General features: G+C 39.5%; 1 protein-coding gene across 1 annotated transcript in view; it reads left to right on the top strand.

Moving 5' to 3' along the window:
• The first annotated feature begins 11,542 nt into the window (after positions 1–11,542).
• GALNT5 (polypeptide N-acetylgalactosaminyltransferase 5) overlaps positions 11,543–20,393 on the top strand; it is a 48,540-nt gene continuing 39,689 nt past the window's right edge. The window contains exon 1 of the mRNA XM_026697203.2: positions 11,543–13,391. Coding sequence (XP_026552988.2) covers positions 11,983–13,391 — 1,409 coding nt within the window. The 5' untranslated portion in view covers positions 11,543–11,982. The remainder of the gene's footprint in view (positions 13,392–20,393) is intronic.

Raw genomic sequence — 20,393 nt, 5'->3', positions numbered from 1 at the left:
TCCTTCCTAACGTGACAGCAGATGGAACTATAAGAGAAATCGGAAAACCTGCATTGGAGGTAATTAAATGCTGAAGGGATAAGGATTTCTGAACATTTAAAAAAAAACTTTTTTGCTGTGAGTGGGAAGGGAGAGGGAAAAAAAATTGGAGCAGAATTTGAAAATAAGGAGAAGATTGCCTAGAATTTCAAAGAGTTATTAAACATTAATAAGACTTCTAAAAGATACATTTTAAATGGAACTTTGTGACTAAATACTAACCCCAGAAAGAGAAAGTGAAGAAGGAGAAAGTACTTAAAAGAAACAGCTTATTTGGATTGCTTGGTGATTTTGGAACTTCTGAGAACTATCTTTGATTAAAAGCACTTGGGTGGCTGTTTGGAAAAACTTTTTCTCTCTATAATGGCATCACTTGTGGATGGATTGAAACTTGAATACCAAAAATATAAAAAAGAAGAAGGGAAGGATTCTCTTGGCACTCTTTTTCAATTTTTAGAAATGGCCGTTTTTTACTTATGAAAAGCTGACTGTGCAACAGGATGACTGGGATAAAGAAGAAGCCATTTTTGATGAACAAGTGACTTTAGTTGGGGAAGGAAAGGAGAAAGAGGAAAAGGAAAAGGGGACTTTAAGATCTGGAAAAACAACCAAAAAAGAGAAAAATAAGGTGAAAAGTGGATACTATGTTAGAAAACAACAGAAAGGAGGAAGGCAGAAGACAAAAGGGAGGTGGAGAGACAAGGGGGTAAAGAGGGCAAGGAGAAGAATAAACAAGGGAGAAAGGAAGGGATGAGACGCCTCAATGGTGGGGAGCAAGATGCAAAGAAACAAAAGTCTTTTAGAGATAATGGGTAAACTTTATTGAAAAAGGGATTCTGGAAAGGTACATAAGATTGTATTTTTATGTTTGTACTTAGAAATAATCTTAGAAAATTGGAAACAATATGTAATTTAAAATGTGATAAAATATTTAGTGTAACTTAGTGAAATTTTTGTCAAGAAAAAGAAAGCAATGGAATAAATGGGAGAATTGGAGTAGGAGAAGGGGGAACATTTCAACGAAACAATGATTTAAAATATGTGATGGGGGGAAAATAACTATGGAAAGCATAGTGTTCCCATAAAGGCATGATATTTAATTGAAATGGGTAAAGTATTTAAGATATAAATGAATATTAATATTAATGATTAGATTGTGTTATCCCAGTGAAATTTTTTGTGAAGAAAAAGAAGGCAATGAACTAAATGAGAGATTTGAAGTAGGAGAAGGGGGAACATTCTAATGAAATGATGATTTAAAATATGTGATGTGGGGGGAAATAACTATGGAAAATAGGTGTTCCCATAAAAGTATGATATTTAACTGAACAGTAATGTGTTAAGTGTTTAAGATATAAATGAATATTAATATTAACGAATATTAGTGTAACTTAGTGAAATTTTTGTCAAGAAAAAGAAAGCAATGAAATAAATGGGAGAATTGGAGTAGGAGAAGGGGGAACATTTCAATGAAACAATGATTTAAAATATGTGATGGGGGGGAAATAACTATGGAAAGGGAACACTATGTTATTGGCATTGATAATAAAGGGAACACTTTGTTATTGGCATTGATAATATTGTATAATTTTAGAATGTACCAAACAGAATCCCAATGTAAGCTATGTATTTTATATTAAGTATTATAAATGTAGGGGAAAGAGATAAAGGCGTCATACTCCAATTAGTGTACAGGAGAAGTTTTGTTTAAAGAAGAAAGATAAATGGATAGCTGGAAACAGAACAGACAAAGAATAATAAATATTATGATTTGAATTGAGATGAGATAAATAAAATAAAACTAAGAAAATTTAAAAGAGATGAGAAGCTATATAGAAAATTGAAAATGGTAATAAGATATGGAATGGTATACAAAATGAATATGAATTTGAATTTGTGTCTGTACGAAGAGTTGTAACCCGGGACTAAGCAACTTTCAGAAAAGATGTTTTTTATGTTTCTATGTTTTGTGTTTTTGTGTGTTTATGTTTGATTGAGTTAATAAAACCTTGGAGGAATGTTAGAAGAGGATAATTGAGAATAAAAGATAGAAGAGAATAAAGCAAGTCAGAAGAAAAAATAAGTATAGTGAATAAAAACATATAAAATAGATAAATATAGAAAAGAAATACAATTGAATAAAAGTAAAGGGAGAAATAATGAGAAACTTGAAAGGATATGTATGTGTTTATAAGGAGATGTGTCAATGGTATATAAAATGTTTTATTCGTTTTGTTAAAATTTACAATTAACTTTCAGAAAAGAGGTTTTATGTTCTTATGTTTTGTATGTCTTTAAAAATTAATAAAATTTATTTTTAAAAAAAGCATGAAAGGCACATTCAGAAACAATAGTTAACGTAGCTGGAGGAAGAACAACTTGAGTAGGAATTGTACCAAATGGTCCAGAACCAAATAGCTGCTCAAATGTATATGCTCCTCCTCCTCCTAAAGCAGCAGCTTGAGCATGTCTCATATATTCACTCTCTCAAACCACATATTGCATGGATGTTAAAATCATGCAAAATATTTGCTTCCAATCTTCAGGGATCATTGTATAACCATTTTTTATTCCTTCTACAAGTCCTCTTGTAAAATTACCACTAATCCCATAGTCTGTAACTGCTTTTTTTAACTCTCTTAAGAGCTGATAAGGCAGACCCTTCCATTCTGCTACTTGCAGTCCAAGCTGTGGCCCCTGACCAGGATGATATTGTACTGGACAAACAGACAGTAATTCTGCAAGTTCTGTTCCTGAGACAGAGGCATCTCTTTTACAAGTCTCTACCATTTTCTGAAAAGAAGACTGAACAATAGTCAGGAGGCTTTTGCCCCGTATCTGCAGGAGCTGAGGGAATTGAAGACATATATTCAGGTGAAGAAGGGGGACAAATTACAGCATTAGTATAACGTGAAGGTAGAGATGTTAAAAGAGAAAGTTCATTGTGACCAAATGTTTCAATTGCATGCCTACATAAATGCCACACGTGCAAAAGTTCTATTTTTGCTCAAGGTTCAGTATGTAATGTTTTCCCAATACGTTCCCAATCAGTTAATTTTAAAGATCCCTTTTCTGGGTACCATAGGCACTGAGCTGCAATCTCCTGGACCAGCCTTAAGAGATTTCTCTGTGGTACCTCGGTATTATTTTTCTTCAACAAATAGCCTAATTCATCTACATGCTTCCTTTGTTCCTCAGAAAGCGAAGACCCCATACTTACAGAAACCAAAAGGTTGAAGAAACCACAAAGGGTTGAAGGTGCACCAAATCCTTGCTGGACGAAGTAAGAGGGTCCCTGTTCAGGCGCCACTTGTTGTAATGAAGAGGCAGTCGAGTTGTTTGATCATGAACAACTGAATTATGATGATCTTTATTGGAGTATAGTCTTGCATTTATATACATTTTTAGTTATCCTCCATCATTGGTTAGCTTTGGTTACTGCTTAACTTTCGTTACTGTTACAATTAATTTACTTTATAATTATTACTGTACAATTAATTATCTCTAGTTAAAGTCTAACATATGTCTACTTCCCCTCTCTAATCCTCCTTTATCCATAGATTAGTGACTTTGTTTGCCTGAGTTGTATTTGCTTGGAAACATTCTTTATCTGAGGTTTGCCATCCGAGATTGGAACATTCCTGCAATTACAACTCTACACTGGGTCTTCCTCCGAATTCCCTCTGCCTTGCTCTACCTGTCCCCTGCTCTGCTCAGCCAGACGTTGCCCTTCCCCAGTTTCTTCCACAGCCGACAGAGCCACACTCCCACTCCCTGTCAGCTGCTCGGCCTCCCCCTCTGAATCAGATTCCGACAGGGGCATGACAATGGCTGCCTGAATGGAACTTTTTAAAAACTCAAAATGCAGCAGAAGTAAAGAATGACAGAAAACAGTCAAAATGATAGAAGTAATAGTTTCCTAACTTATTTAGTGAAAAAATATGGATATTTGTCCACGGGGCTAATATCGCCCTCCATCTAAAAGCCTCTGGAGATCTTTCCAAATATCTTTCCATCAATGTGTTTTTGGATAAGATAGTCCAAATTGGTTTCAAGACTGGAATTTTAAAAGCTGCATAAATATTCATGCTGAGGTCTATGCTCTCTACCCCCAAAAATGAATCCTTCTTATTTGCCTTTCAAGGATTCCTCAGGAAGCAGGAAAGATGGAGCTTTTCTTATAATTAGCCTGCTCTGTGTCATGGAACAAGTCTTTAGACATGCAAGAATGTTAACATCTAATTACCGCTTATGTGATTGCTAACAAAACATTAGTAAAGTGGCAAATGTTGGCAAAGTGGTAAAGTGTGAAGTTGCAAAGTGACAAATTTTCCACGTGAATGGTACACATCTAAGCTTTGGATTCAAAGTTCAATTATGAAATTATGAGCATGAAATACTTAACAAAATTTGCATGAATATTCAAAACAAACCTAATATTCATTGATGCATCAGTATATCCTTTGTCCAGACTTGTTTCTGTAGCTTATTATCAAAGCAGTTATTTAATGACTCCAACAAGTGTAGCGTGAGAGGGAGTCTACATTAGGAAAGAAAAACAATCTATGGACTTGCTATGGTAGCAGCTGAATTAATTTTTGAGTAGACTTAAGGCTCAGCTGCTTTTGTTATCCTGGGGCATTTTTACCTGTAGATAAAGAAGGCTTAGCTCCTTTATATTGTATAAATCTGTACAGTAGTGATCTGTACAGTGAAAAAATAAATCAATGTTTGGGAGTTACCTTGCAAGGAATTATCCTCAAAAGTGGTATGTGCATAAATGTAAATCTGTAAGTAAAATAACCAGCACATTCACTTACTTTAATTCATTTTATTACATTTCTATTCTAAATCTCAGACCAAGTGGCTGAATTCCATAATCGTATGCAGTTTTATTATTTCATTTTACATTGGATATCTGTGTAATTTTAAACAGGGGCAAAAGAAGATTGAGATTCAGAATATGTAGCTGGATGACTTAATGGAGATGCCTAGGATTTCTGACCTCTACTACCTAAATGAAGTTGCTTTTAGAAGAATAGCTTCTAGCATTGCCAGTTGTACACTCAGTAGTATTTTTCTTCTTGCTGGCTGAAAGAAGAAAATGTGAACAAGTGGCGATAGGCAGACAATAGAAGATGACAATTTTTGGATTCACCATAAAATTCTGTGAGGCAAAATAACCATGAGAAAACCTTTTTCTGGCCTCTGGATTGACATATACAGTATATTTAAATTGCCTTATGCTCATTTATTAGTTCTTAGCTAGAATGATTTTTATTTGAAAAAACATATGAGAATACAAATCAGTTGCACTGATTAAGTTTCTTTGCCTGCTAGTACTAAAGTTGTATCTGAATCCACTTTTCTCTTCAACAAACCACTTTCAAATTATATTCTCCTCCTTGGCTTGAACATTAATCAGCATTTGGTATGGACTGTTTTATTTAAAAAAAAGAGTTTTTAAAGATTGCTTGAAGGTGGACGTGCAGGGGCCATAGAGATATCAGGTGGGATGCTGTTCCAATGGATGTAGGAGGCCTGCTTTTTTGGTCCCACAAGATGGCTTTGCTTAGTCAAAGAGACCTTAAGCCAATTCTGTTAAGAGTAACCAGATGGGCATATATAGTGGGAAATAGGTGGGCTTCAAAGGTAATAACTGGCATCTTGAATTAAAGACTTGAAGCCAACTGGGTACCTCATATAATCACTTTGGTGCAGTGGTTAAGACACCAGGCCAGGAATCAAGAGACTGTGAATTCTAGTCCCGCCTTAGGCACAAAGCCAGCTGGGCAAGTCGTTCTCTCTCAGCTGAGGAAGAAGGCAAAGGCAAGTTTCTAAAAATGTTGCTACGAAAACTGCCAAACCTTTCCCTTTTCACTTTCCTTCCAACTCTTCCTTGGGAGCGATGTTATTTTTTTGTAAATTTAAATTCCAGGGTACCTTAGTTGTTGCTTTTCCAATTTAACCCGGTCAGCCAAAACTTTCACTTCCTATCTTCCTCCTGCACATTCTTTTCTGGTCGAGTTCTTCTTTGAGGTGGCCATTTCTGACCCCCGCTGCAACCGCCTTTGGGAAAGGGAGTAATGGCCAGCTGAGGAGGAGAGATGCGGCTCTCCTCAACCCTGCTGGCAGTCTCCCCCCTCTTCACCACCGCTACGGGGTGGCTTAGCCCCGAAACCAGCCAGCTCGGGGCGCTCCAGCGGCAAGCCCAGACTGAAACCGTGCATGATCACGGATTTCTGTCTGTTGCCGAAGGAACTCAAACCAGAAGGCACAAAGTTATTTTTTCATTACTATCACAACTGTGAATAGTTGCAGTATGAGATCATTGTTAAACGAGGACTAGCTGTACATAGTCACATGTAACCTGTGCAAGCAAAGTATAAGAAGTGACATATTTCTCTGGAGATCAGATGCTGAAGGAGGCTGTTGCTGTCACATCCTGTCATAGGCCTTGTCAAGACAACTGTTTTTGCTGCTCTTAAAAACACAATAATAGATGGTGATGGATCAACCTTTGGACCAATCCACCAAGGATTTTTCTCTTTTGCCTATTGCAATCAAAATGGTTCTAAATTATATTCCAAATGGTGATTACAGATTAGATTCTGATGTTTAGATGTTTTTACAGCCAAGTTTGTTAGTTCCCTTAGTTACATCTAATCATTGTCCAAACATGCCCTAGCAGTATCTTTTTCCTCTTCTCATGCCTTCTCATCTCCAACCCATGAATGAGATAGGCTTTAGTAACCCTCCCTTTGACATTAAACAAGGGGAACCTCTTGGTCAGGGGTGTCAAACGCAAGGCCCAGGGGGCTGATCCAGTCCACAGGATGCTTAGATCTGGCCCACAGGCCCACCCTAGAAACAGCAGAGGACCAGCCCACAGTGCCTCTGCCAGTGAAGACAAAGCTAAGAAGGGCTGCCTGTAGCCCTCTTGAGCTCCATTTTCACTGGCAGAAAATTGCAGGTGGCCATCACAGCCAAAACGGAGCTCGGGAGCCCGTTTTCACTGGCAGAGCACCTGGACCACCACAGGCACTGACACGAGTGACGTCGAGCTGGCCATGCCTACCCGGCCCCACAAGGTCAAACACAACCCTGATGAAATGAAATGGAGTTTGGCACCCTTTTATAACCTTCTGAGTCAATGACAGTCTCCTGGACCACTCTGGTGGCCCCGTTTTGGGCCTTGAAAGTATTCTGGACCACTCCAGAGGCTCCATTTTGGGCCTGGACAGCCTCCCAAAGGACTCTGGAGGCCAAAAGCGGTTGTAAGGGGACGCAATTTTGCTAGCAGAGGCACCATGGACCCTTTGGTATTTCCAGACTGGCCCCACAGGTCAGATCTAAGCACCTCATGGGCCGGATCCGGCCTTCAGGCCTTGAGTTTGACAACCCTGCTCTAGGAAGTAGAAGCAAACCCATGTTATTTTCCTGGCCTTATACAATTTAATTCCCAAATTAAAATATCTCTGCTTTTATAATTCTACATCAGATAAGGATCCAATACAGGAAAAAATGACATTCAATAGATATATTTTCATTTACTTTGAAAAACATTACTTTTACAAATGAAGGCAAATACGTGTGTCTCAGGATAATGTTGCAGGTTCCAATCTGGATTGGTCACTGGGACCAGAGGTTTTGTCTTCAGAGCTTTCTTATGCTGGAGCCCATCCTCAGGTAACTTCTCTCTCACCAATTAGAGAGACACATCCTGGTGAGAGAAAAATTCCCTGAGGATGTCTAACTCCCAGAGAGCAGTATCTTACATATTTATGGAAATTTGTGATCAAGAAAAGTCAATAGATATCCATAGCACAGATGGATAGTTGCTTTCACAAAGGAGTTCCGTCACTTGGAATGAGATATATTTACAATTTTAAGATTAATCAGACTCTGTAGATGTATTACAGAAACCTGATGCTACTTCCTTTAATATGCTTGCCCAATTAGATAGGCTTTCAAAACTTTTAGGCATAGCATATAGCGCATAGCATAGCAAATAGCATAGCATAGGGCCAAAATAGTTTCAAAATAACAATGAAAAGATGAAACTTTTAAAATTCCAGATGTACAATAAAGTATTCATAAGTACTATGAAATATTGATAAGAATTCCAGGAGACTGTTCATAATTAACCCTATTAATGACATAATTGTTTCCCAGGAAATAACATATGTATATTTTCTGATGGCCATTTATATATATATATATATATATATATATATATATCACTTTTAAAAGATTCTACAAAGAAACTAGAAATAGAAAAGCAACAACAGAAAATCAAATATATAAGAACAATAAAATATATCAATATAAAGTAAACACTGTCAATATTAGATGGATAACTTGACTGCTCTCTTATATCTGAAAAAGTTTTTCTGCTAACTCAAGGAAAGAAAGATCCTCCAGCACAGAGATTAAGCTACAATTTTCTGCCTCATATATGTAATTTTGTATATGAAATAAGGTAGGTTTAGGTTTTGTTTGGAGCCTATATGATTACAAACTAATAGAGCTGAAAGCAAACTGGCAAATATAGATTTTCAGCTCTCACTACTATTAGCTCATTGATCAGAGGAATCAAATCCCAGCTTTATTAGCAGTTCGCTTTCAGATTTAAAATGGGTTAATAATTCCTTTAAAGTACAGTTAAGTCTGTGTTACTACTTCAATCTTCATTGTCAAATTTGCACAGTATCTCATGCAAAGCAGGTGTTCTATTCCAATATCCTGTAACACTATATCTTAAATATTTATTGTAGATAGGTGAGGTCTGGCTTGATTTCTTCTTGTTACTAAGCATCAAACCATGATCTCCATTTTGAGTTTTGTGTAATTTTTTTTCAAAAGTAGAATGAAAAGAAGGGAAAATCTTTATTACATGTTAAATTTTCATGTCCATGTGAGGTTGATCCTCAGTATTATTTTAATGTTAGTCTTCTGGAGTAAATTAAAAGCTGTTGTCTTATGGTGAACAAGTCTGTCCAAACAGAAATCACACATTTGTTTTTGCTGAGTGGTAAAGCCACATGGCAAAGTTTATGATAGCACTATATGACCATGCCATTTCCAGCTCTGAAATGTTTCATGATTCATAATGTGCAAGCATAGTTTAAAAGTGAGGGCATACTCCTTCATTTATTTTCAATAATTCATTCACCGGGTGAAAGGGAAAAGGCTAAAAACACCCTATTTTATGCTGTTCAATTATTCTTAGCAATTTGTGGCTAGCTGATGGTGTGAGAAGCTAGTGTTCAAATAGGGCATCACAAGATGTTTGAAACCACAGCGTGGCAGCTTTCAATTTCTTTCCTTGTACCGCACCAAAGGAATAGCAACATTCTTCCATGTGCTTAGTTCTATGCTGGCTATATTCGTATATAGCCAAGCATTTATATTTTGTAAGCCGCCTTGAATCGCCATGGGCGAATAGGTGGCAATATAAATTTAATAAATAAATAAATATACTGCCAGTCCAAAATATGTTGGGTTTAGCGGTATGTGTGATCACAGTCACTGTCATACCATAGAGGCTGTCATTTTCAGCAAGAATAGGCAATCTGTATACCATGATCCATTCTACTGCAGCTGTCTTGGATAGGTTCACTGAACTTCCTTGTGTTTTTATTTAGTGTGCTGGATGGAAGGCTTTTCCACATCCAGGATAACTACTACATATGCATTTTCTACTTTTCTTTATCACTTTTACACCACCTGAAACTTCTATTCTACACAAAAAATTACTAAATTTTAAGACCAACAACATATTCCTATACTCAGATATAAATCACATGGATTCCAATGGAAACTACTCAGGGGTGGGATACCACAGGGTTAACTACTGGTTTGGTCATTTATGAGGTTCGGTGATTTATGAAGTGCTTCCCTGCCTGCTGCTAGCACACCTGTAAATCGTCATCAGCACGCTGCATGTCCAGAAGCAGCCTTTGAAACAGCCCTCTTTTCCTGCTTTTTAAACTGCAGCTGTGTCTCATTTGGCAGCTGAAGTTGAAAAATCAGGAAATAAAGATCAGGTAAGAGCCCAGGTGGGCAAAAACATCAGCAGACATAGAACCGGTTCTATGTCTGCTGCTCTTCAGAGCTACCGGTTCTACAGAGGTGGTCAGAACCGGTAGAAGCCCACCCCTGAAACTACTTCCAATCCAGATAAAACAGATTTAGGATTGCAGCTTCAGATTCTCTAAACCCCTGGTGTTAGATTCAAATGAGATCTTTCCTGAACTACCAAGTATCTGCTTTCACGCACTTGAAACCAATGTTGCATTCTTGTTTATGCACCATTCAGAGCATCCAGGTCAAAGGAGTAATTAAAAAGCAAAGGCTGTATTCAGTAACTAGGCAGCTTTAAATTCAGTTCTACCAAGTAATGTTAGTGTTGGCTAACTTTTGGCTCGTTTGTAAGGGCTTTTTATGATTTGCATTCAAATGCCATAGCTCCACGATATTGCCTTCATCTCAATATCAATCCATGACTGAGATATCTCTTCCCCCCCCCCCTTTTTTTTTGAGTCTCTCCAAGAGCAGCTGTGAGTTACGTTAAAATGACTTAACAGAAGCAGGACTGAGGCTAGCAACAGACTGCAAATTACATGCTGATATACTGTAATTTTTTTGCAGCATAGACATAAGGAAGAGCGTGGCTCCCCAGCAGAGAGTAAGGCCCATATAATCCCCCCCAACTGCTGTTGATGAAGTACGATAACCTGACCTTGCTGGAAAATGAGCTTTTTCAGGGGGGTATCACCTCTGTAGGCTTCTACCAGGGGAGAATCATTTGCACTTCCCATTAAAAATGTTCCATCATGAGGGGATTGTATTGTTAATTTGTAATTTCTGGCCTATTTTATTATTGCTCTGCCAATAATTTTTATATTGTTTATTGAGTCCTCCCTGAAAGCCTACTTAAAAATAAACACAATTTGAAAACATTCTCATTGGTTGCTCCTACTCCAAATATCAGAAAGTAATAAGAATAAACTGCTTTCGGGCAACTTTCTCCCCTTTTCTTCAAAACCCACCACCACCACCTCTTTGATCCATCGCCGCCAATCACCGGAGTAATATGCTGAGCTGAACCACAGTCAGCTTACTCCTGGCTTAGCATGTCAGCTCAATCCACCTAATTGTGATTGGCTTGTGATTAGCTTGTGCAACCTCTGAACTCAGCAAACCTGTTCAATAAACCCCGATGACACAAACCATACCTTGCGAAAGAAGAGGGAAAAGGTGGGCGGTTAATGACTTTACATAAGAATCAGTCAAGACAGTACAACGTATCTTCTGAAGAGAATTTTCCCGTGATTTCCACCGTGAGCCACATACACACAGGCAGACCAGGCTTGCTTCTGGCGTTTGGGCACGATTTTCCAAAAGTCTCTGGGATCTCGGAAGGTGGTAGCAGAGGCTACGCCAAAGCGGTAAGAAGTTTGCACTTTGTTTTCTTTCCGAGACGGTGTCGAATTACAGAGAAAGAAAACCAGCTTGGGCAGAGGCGAGGGGGGCCGGGTGGCTGGGATCAGCCTCCTTGTTAATATTTTTTTGTTTTTGTTTTTTTCCCCAGCAATCCCCCCAGGCTGACCGAGAGAAAAAGGAAAGGAACTCCTAAGAAGAGGCTGCAATCTGCCCCTGCCGGCCGCCCGGGCCCTGGTTGCAGGCTGACTGGCTGGCTGAGGACATGCAGCTGCAAGGCCCGCCACGCGAAGGCGAGGAGACGTGGATGCCGCGCTATAAATATGCCACGCAGGCAAAGCGCAACAGGCGACTTCTCCTAGCTCGAGATGCGGGCGAACTCCAGGGCGAGGGGGCTCCGCGTGGCGCTCCTCTTGTCGCCTCTGTAGGTTAAGGAGGCCCGGAGGCGGCGGGAAAAAAAAAAGGCTTTTTGCAGAGGCGAGACAAACTTTCTGCGAAATGAATAAATTCCGGAAGGTTTGCCGAGGCAGCGGGAGAGCCCTGGCTTTGATCTTCGCAGCTTCGGTGGTTTGGCTGCTCTTTGACATGGCAGCCCTCAAGTTGTCCTTCGGCGAGAGCGGCACCAAAGTGCTGCAAGGGGAGACGGGCGGGAAGCAAAAGGGGCCCGGGCGAGTTTGGCGCAACTCCGAGGACGGCGCGGGGAGGTGGTCCCGAGAGGAACCCGAAGCTTCCCCGCCGTTCGCGGGACAAGACGAGAAGAAGCTTTCTAGGAACAGCGAAGATGCTGGCCGGGACGCCGAAGGGAGAGGGGGGCAGCGCTTATCCCCCGGCGCGACCCCGGCCAAAGCAGCGCCCGGGAAGATACCCGGCCTGCGTGACATATTCCCGCTGAAATGGCAGCGGCTGCCAGCTCAACCTTTCTCCCGCGCCCCCGAGAAGAAAGTCAACGGGGCGGCAGCCACCGGCGGCGACCCCCGGCAGACAAAGCTGGCTCTGGCCCGGCGGGAACAGGAGCCCCACTCAGTAGTGGCTGGAGGGCGAGCGCCTGTCAACCCAACTCTTCTAAATGGAGTCCCTCAGAGGACCGCGGGAGAAGCAGAGGTGTTAGTGCACACAGAGTTCACAGAGACAGGGGCTTTGGCTGGGTTCAAACGTGGTGGCCCCCCTGGAAACATGCCTGAGGAATGGCAGGGCAGGCCTGGGCTTCCTAAAGCCAATGGGCCTGAGGGGCTAGTAAGAACGGTAGAGGTGCCCGAGGTCATGGAAAGGTGGGATTTACCTGCGGGCAAGCTGAATACCTCGACATCGGAGAAGAAGGAAGTCTCCCTGAATAAAATTGCTCTGGGAGACCTGCCAAGCAGGAAGAAGGCAAAAATACCTCCTGCAAAGGATGCTCTAGCAGAAAACCAAAAGGTCTTTGTAACCAAGGAGCTGGTCCCTATGTTTTTTCCAACAACTCAGCACCTCCAACCCAGCACCAAAGGACTTAAATTGATGGGAAAGTATGTACAGCTGCCAGGTGAGAAAAACAGCAATAAGGGGGAAACCATCAATGCAACCAGAAGAGATGGCCTTATTAAAACCAGGACTACGGAAGGGATCCTTGCCAGAGGAGGAGCATTGGGGAAGGTTGACAAAGGCCATTTAGCAGGCGAAGAGCAATTCCCCAAACCTAATCAGAGTAACGTGGATGTTGCAGAAAATTCTAGGCTGCACAAAGTGTTCACCATCGATAGGACCCTGACCCCAAGAGACCCCAGAGCACCTGGTCAATTTGGGCGCCCTGCCAAAGTCCCAGGTGAGAAGGAGGAAGAAGCCAAAAGGAGATGGAATGAAGGGAATTTCAATGTCTACCTCAGTGACTTAATCCCAGTTGATCGTGCCATTGATGACACAAGACCTGCTGGGTAAGCTGTAACTACTTGTGCTGCACAGCACACATTTAGGCCAGCGCAATTGCTGATTTATCAAATGCTTGTCTAGAACAGGAATTCTGGGGGGGGCGGGTGTCCATGAATTTGGATATATTATATAAATATTATACCATATAGTTCTTTTTTTCATACAGTATTTGATAACTGCATAATTGAACATAATTGACTTGCTTTGTAGTAACATCTATATCTATATATTTGTATGCATTTAAATATGTAACACACATTTAAGTATTATATATGCCACCCAGTCATTTTGTGGACATTTTGTCCAAAAGAGTTTGTAGGCTTCATGGGACTCTCAAAGAAGTCTATGAAACAAACAAACAAAAAGCCAGTTTGGTCTAGTGATTGAATCAATAGAAACCCAAAACCTCTGAGTTCAAGTCCCTCCTATGGGCTGGATGACTTTGGGTCATTCATTGTCTCTCAATCCAATCCACCTCACAAACACAGGGTGCTTGTTGTGAGGAAAAGAGGAGTATTAGGTATGCTCACAGCCTTTTGAATTATTTATAAAAGTAAAGACAGGATAAAAAAAATCTGAAAAGAATAAAGACCCTTGGTTCAGATGTAGTCCTTTAGAAAGAGATACTATATTAAATATACAATATTTGCAAAAGCACTTAATAAGTAACATAAATTACATAACATAAATTTGCACCAGCAAATTAGTAATAAGCATAATTAGCAATATGTGGAGTGGAATTAACTTTTAAAGTTTTCCTCAAAGCCAACAAAGTCTATATATGCTTTTTGGTGGGGTGGGGAATATCCAAACAATGTGAGGCCACTATATAGAAAAGGCCTCCCTCAATACTTTAAAAAAAAATTACAGAACATCAGATGTTAGCCCTGAACCTCAAATAGTAGAGTTTAAAATTGTTTAAGGACTTAGAGTCTCCTATGAGTACTTTAAATTTAGTATTTTTCATAGAAGTACATTGGGCAAATGGAAGTACTGAGCAATGCCAATCCTTTAAATGTTTGTTCAGAAATTAGTCACAGGATATTTGCTTTATCTAATTTTCTGGTGAGTGTACATAATTTTGTGAGATGAGTGCATTTAAAATAGTGTGTCACAATTGAAACATAGCTATGGATTTTTATATCTGGAATCTTGTTAGTTGAACTGTACAACTAGAATATTCATGCTGATACTAAGATGCACATGGAAATTGGAAACTGGCCCATCAGATTAGATATCAATACTACCAAAAAAGTTTAACTGAGTGATGTGCTGAATTGTGTAAACACACCAACATATGCATACATACAAATGGTTTGTGTAGCCTTGACAATGGAACACAAGGATTTCCTTTCTGCTTATTTCAAAGAACAAAGTTGGCCCTTAGAGGAGCAATTTTCCTGCAAGAAGAACTTTGCTTTGGCAGCTATCACCTCAAAAAGAAAACAGAAGTTTGAAACCAGTCTCAAGAGTATCCATCACTGCCCCTGGTGCTAAACCAGCAAAGGGCCACAGACATCCAGACAACTCATTGTTTTCTGTAAACTGCCCAGAGTCACTTTATGAGTGAGATAGGCAGTATTTAATTTTTATAAATGAACTAGCTCGATACCCGTGCTTCACTATGATACTATGTGGTCGGGCTTAATTTTGAGGGAGGAAAATAAGTGGGGGGATTGTGCCTCTGCCTACCAGTATCCATCGGTATTTATCTGGCTAGCGTCCTGTCAGTGTGTGAGAGAGTTGAGGACTGTTTGGAAAGTGAAACAGTATTTGCTGTGTGAGCAAGAAGGAGCAAGGAGCCTGGGTGTGGCTTTGCTCAACTGTTCTGTACTAAAGCTGCTTGGTGCTCTGAAACAGAAACTGAAACTCCTTTCCTCTGCTTGTGTTTTGCTTTTGGAAGAGATTTCAGGTGGGGAGGGGGAGTAGAACTCCTTAGCACAGAGCCTGTTAATAATAATATACAAAATACTAACGCTTTGTTGGACATTTTGAAAAATCCTTTCTTAGTGAGTACCTAGAAGCCAAGAGGAACATATGTGCCAAATTTCAAGTTTGTAGGCTTTACGGTTCTGGAGTTTTTGTGATGATGTGTGAGTGGTATTTCGCTTTTATATAGAGAGATTAGTTTTTGAGGGGTCCTTGGTGCTCTCTGAGCTTGCTTGTTGTCTTGCAGATGTTTCATTACCCTAACTAGGTAAGATCATCAGTCCTAGTAAGGAGTGCTGTTTGCTGTCATTTTTTATTCTGGTGTTTTGCCAATCTGTATGGGTGGGGTTGGTCTTAGGGATTCTTTGGTTGGGGTATTTACTGATAGCTCGTTGGCAGCTTCTTGATTGGGTATTGCTTACTTGATTGTTGGTCTGAAGTTGAACTTAGTTTTCTCCAAATGTTCCCAGGCATGAATGCATTACATAGTCCTCCTGTCCTCATCCTGCTTCTGTATTCAGCATACTTTCCTTTGTTTAAATGTCATTTTTTGGTTATAATTCTTTTTGTTAAAAAAAAAGTTCAATTAGTTTTTTTATTCTGTTGTAGGGAGAAGAGTTGTATAGTATTAAGCTGAAAGCTATAGTTTACAAATCTTGGTGATTCGGGTTAGACAATATAAGCCACCACCCCCTCAAACCAGCACAACCGTAATATGGCTTCCTGTGATGTGTGAACTCAGCCACAGAATCAAATCAGTGGCGGACTGTCATTATTTCATTTTAACGCAGGCTTTCAGAGCCGTGCAAAACAGTATTACCCATGCATGATAATCTGCTAATAGAGAGAAGTGCACTGATTTGAGAATTGCATATATTTAAAACAGCATTTATGTGTCTTAAACAGTTGGTTTCTGGTACCTAAGTCAGAAAATACCTGGTGCTGTTTTAACCTATAAAGCACGCATGACTTAGTCACTGTTGAATTGCAGGATCAATCTCTTTAAGAAGGCTGCTCACCCTATTTGAGTTTAAGGGGTTCTTGCATCTTCACTGGGGAACACTTGGGACTCTGAGATGGTGGTAGGAGAGCCCTCATCTTACTTGTGTTTGCAAAGCTATGGGGACCATCAAGATTTTGGCCTGAACTTTTTGGACTTGAGCTCCAGGTGTAATTTATTTGCATGGATGCTCACTTTTTAAAAACCCTGTTATAAAATGTTTGAGCAGTACAGAAATATTGTGATAAATAAATTTGATAAAAGCCATGCAAAACAGGGTTTTCAGAAGCCTTTGAGGAAGATAATTAGCTTCTCATTCTTGAGATAAATTCTTCTACCTAAAAGCTGTTTTCCACCTCCCTTTTTTTTTTCTGCCAGTCTAACTGAACATGAAAGTAGATAGGCCAACAAATGCTGTCTTTGAAGCACAGGGACGTTAATAAAGGCACCAGAGAGCCTTCAATTAATCTGTCTTGGATGTTGTCATAGATACATGTTGGTATATCGCCTGCGGAAACTGTAGTTTGGCATTCACTTTGTAAATTAGATTATTTGTACAATGCACTGTTGTTGTCTTGTGACTGGCACTTGATATCCTTGGATTTGGGTAGAGATAGTGGTGCATTATGGCAATATTTGGGCAGTCTTCAGAGGCACCTTGACAGAGTGAAGGCTCTAAAATGCAATAGGATCACTTGAATAGACTATGAAGCCCAGAATGGCAAAGGGCAGAGAATAATGTTTCCCATCAACTGCTATTTGATCTGTGTTTTAATCAGAGATGCCAGTCATTGAACTAAGAGCCTTGTCATGTAAAACAGATGTGCTCCCATTGAGCTACAATCCACTATTTTTTCCAACAAAACAACCCAGAACACACACAAAAAAGTTTTCCATCTAGGTTGGGAGGATAGGATCAACCACCCTATCAAACATTGGTGAAAAATGATCAGGGGAACGGATTCTCTGTGGGAGGAGTTCTTTGGTAGGTTGCCCTGGCCTTCTCAAGATCTGCTGGAAGATATATTAGCCCTAAGGGGTAAAGATTCCCAGAAGGCATCCATCAAACCCTTAGCTGAATTGCAAATAGAAATCGAGAAAAATGCTTTCCCTTCAGCCTTTTGTTCATGCAGAGAAGACCTGACCAAAACCTTTGACTCTTCTTCTATTTTTTTCCCCTATACCAGTATGATATAAAATGACAAATTCAATGAAATGAGAGAAATCTTTATCACCGGCTAGAGATGTACAGATTTTCTGCCATACTTCTTTGATAGGCTTAGTGGGTCACGTTGAAATGTTGCTTGCTTTGAGGCTGTCAATAACACCTTAGTGTTCGCTGACTATGTTGTAGGGGAGGAGGAGGAGAAGCTTTTATTTGGACAATATGACCGGAAAAACAGTCTTGCAAGTGGTTTGTTTTTTTTTCCCCTTCTTTTTTTCTAAAGGGCGCCAGCTCTCCAAATATATCAATTTATTCTACTAAATATATGCAAACAAAACAGTTGAGCATCATGAATGTTAGTAATACTCCTAGAAATTAAAGTCTTGCCTGGGTATAAGTGAATCTTGTTTTCTTTGACATAGCTGCACTTTGTTTGGCTGTTTGAAGAGGGAGCTAATGCATAGGAAAAAAAAAGAAACAATATACATACTGGAGCACTTTAAATGCACCCATTTTTCTGGTGTTGAAAGCATTCTTGGGAACAAGGGTCTGACTCAGTATAAGGCAACTTGCTACGTTCCTTCACTTTTTGCATGTACATACATTTCAGGCCAGTCCATTCCCACCTCGCTTCATGTTTATTCTTTAGAGACTTAGCATTCAAAAAAGACTGGCTTTAGGTTTGCAGGGATATTAATGTGGGACCGCAGGATCCATACACTTTATTTGTGATTTTTGAAGTGTATGTATATTTTGAAGTGTAAAATGTCCATTGCTTTCCGTTTATCTTATAGAGGAGATGGACAGCATTAAATTTAAATAAAACAAAGAAGATAAATAAAAATTATCAACGGCACATCTTTTCTGTTTCTGTAGCTGTCACTTCTATGAGGCTCTCTTTCTGGAATATCTTTAGCCCTTGCCTTGATAGCTACTACAGGTGATCCTCGACTTACAGGAGTTCATTTAGTGACTGTTCAAAGTTACAGTGACACTGACAAAAGCGACTTATGACCCTTTTTCACACTTAATGATCGTTGCAGGCAGGCAATCAAAATTTAGCCACTTGGCAATTGACTCATATTTATGACCATTGCAGTGTCCGGGGCAGGGGGTCATGTGATCAGCTTCTGTGACCTTCTGACAAGCAAAGTCAATGGGGAAGCCAGATTTACTTTACAGCAGTGTTACTAATTTAACAACTGTGGCAAGAAAGGTCGTAAAATGAGGCAAAACTCACTTTACAAATGTTTCATTTAGCAATAGAAATTTTGGCTCAATTGTGGTTGTAAGTCCAGGATTACCTGTAGTTTAGCATTTTGTGACCTGGGGTGGATATAACATATTGCCCATGGATTATTGTAACATCCTTAACAACATCAAAAATAACACCAAGGCCTCCCACTTAGAATTAGCAATCCTTCATTTGTGCAGTAGTACTCTTCGCTTTATATAGGTCTGGTAGTCATATAGCAAGAATTGCAATGTGTTTCTTTTGAGGGATGTTTATATCTTGTTTTTCAGTTCCAGGGTATCTCACAATTAATAAAATAGATAAATAGATAATAAAACAAAATCGTTAAAAAAAGTAATACAATAACAGATAAGTCCTTGATTTACAGGTGCAATTAGGACCAGTATTTCCATAGTAAATTGGGGCTGTTTAAAGTCAATTGTCTTGTGACCAGACCCAATATTATGTGACCATTTTTATCACAGTTGTCTTTTATTTGTTGTATTTTTATAATGGATTATTGTAATGTTTTTTCAATGTTTTTTTATTGTTGTAAGCTGCCCAGATTATTGGATACAACATGGGTAGCAAAGAAAGAATGGAATGGATGGATGGATGGACGAATGAACGAACGAACATATGAAGTGAATCATATCATTAAGCCAATGCAGCTTCCCCCATTTGTTGGAAAGTGGTTAGGAAAATTACAAATCATTGCCATATGATTTCAAGATGCTGCCACTGGTCATAATATTTGGAGTAGACTCTTCTGCCCGAGCAGGGGGTTGGACTAGATGACCTCGAAGGTCCCTTCCAATTCTTGTTATTCTATGATTCCATAAATGTGAGCTGGTTGCCAAGCAACTGAACTGTGATCATGTGACCATGGGGATGATATGATGGTCATAAGTGTTGGGACAGGTTATAAATAATTTTTTCTGAGACAGCCATAACTTTGAAGCATTGTTACACGAATGGTCATAAATCAAGGATTGCCTATGTAACATAATTTAAGTTTCATAACAGTAAAATATGTTGGAACGAGCACCAGATGTATCAATGATTTTAAACATCTGGCTTAAAATAAAGTCTTTGGCATAAATGAAAAATGCAATAAAGGCAATATATACATTTCCCTAGGGGAAAATAATTTGAATATTTCTGTCCTGCCCCATTCATCTGGTAGGGACTCTAGAGGACAGTTTCAAGGACAATTGTCAATTGTTATTTGACACTGTATTAAAACTATATTAAAATGAAAGTTCTTGAAAGTATCTTGGCCTAGTTAAAAGTGTTTGCGATCTGTGCTCATAACCTGGGGCATACATGACAGCAAAGTATCATAGCCTTTTTACTAATCCTTTGTAAGAAAATTGTGTCACATGACACTCAGAGACTTACCGATGCAGAATGTTTTAGGGGTTTGTCACTATCGCTAGAGCCTTATGGCTAAAAAGTTCTTGCTGTCTCGCTGACACTCTTTATCTTTTCATCTTTTTCTGAATACCAAAACTAATTCATTCTAAAATCTCATATTTGCAACCTGCAGCCACTAGAGTGCACTGGAAATCAAGTTGGGTTTTTCCCCCCTCCCAGCTGGAATAAAACTAGGTTTGCTTCAGTGATGGGATTCAAAAAAATGTAGTACCGGTTCTGTAGGCGTGGCTTGGTGGGCATGG

The sequence above is a fragment of the Pseudonaja textilis genome, chromosome 1 (genome assembly GCF_049901715.1).
Source record: "Pseudonaja textilis isolate UNSWEBS1 chromosome 1, rPseTex1.2, whole genome shotgun sequence".
NCBI classification, from domain to species: Eukaryota; Metazoa; Chordata; class Lepidosauria; order Squamata; family Elapidae; genus Pseudonaja; species Pseudonaja textilis.
Note: the sequence above shows the minus strand (reverse complement) of the source record. Positions and strands in the feature narration are given on the sequence as shown.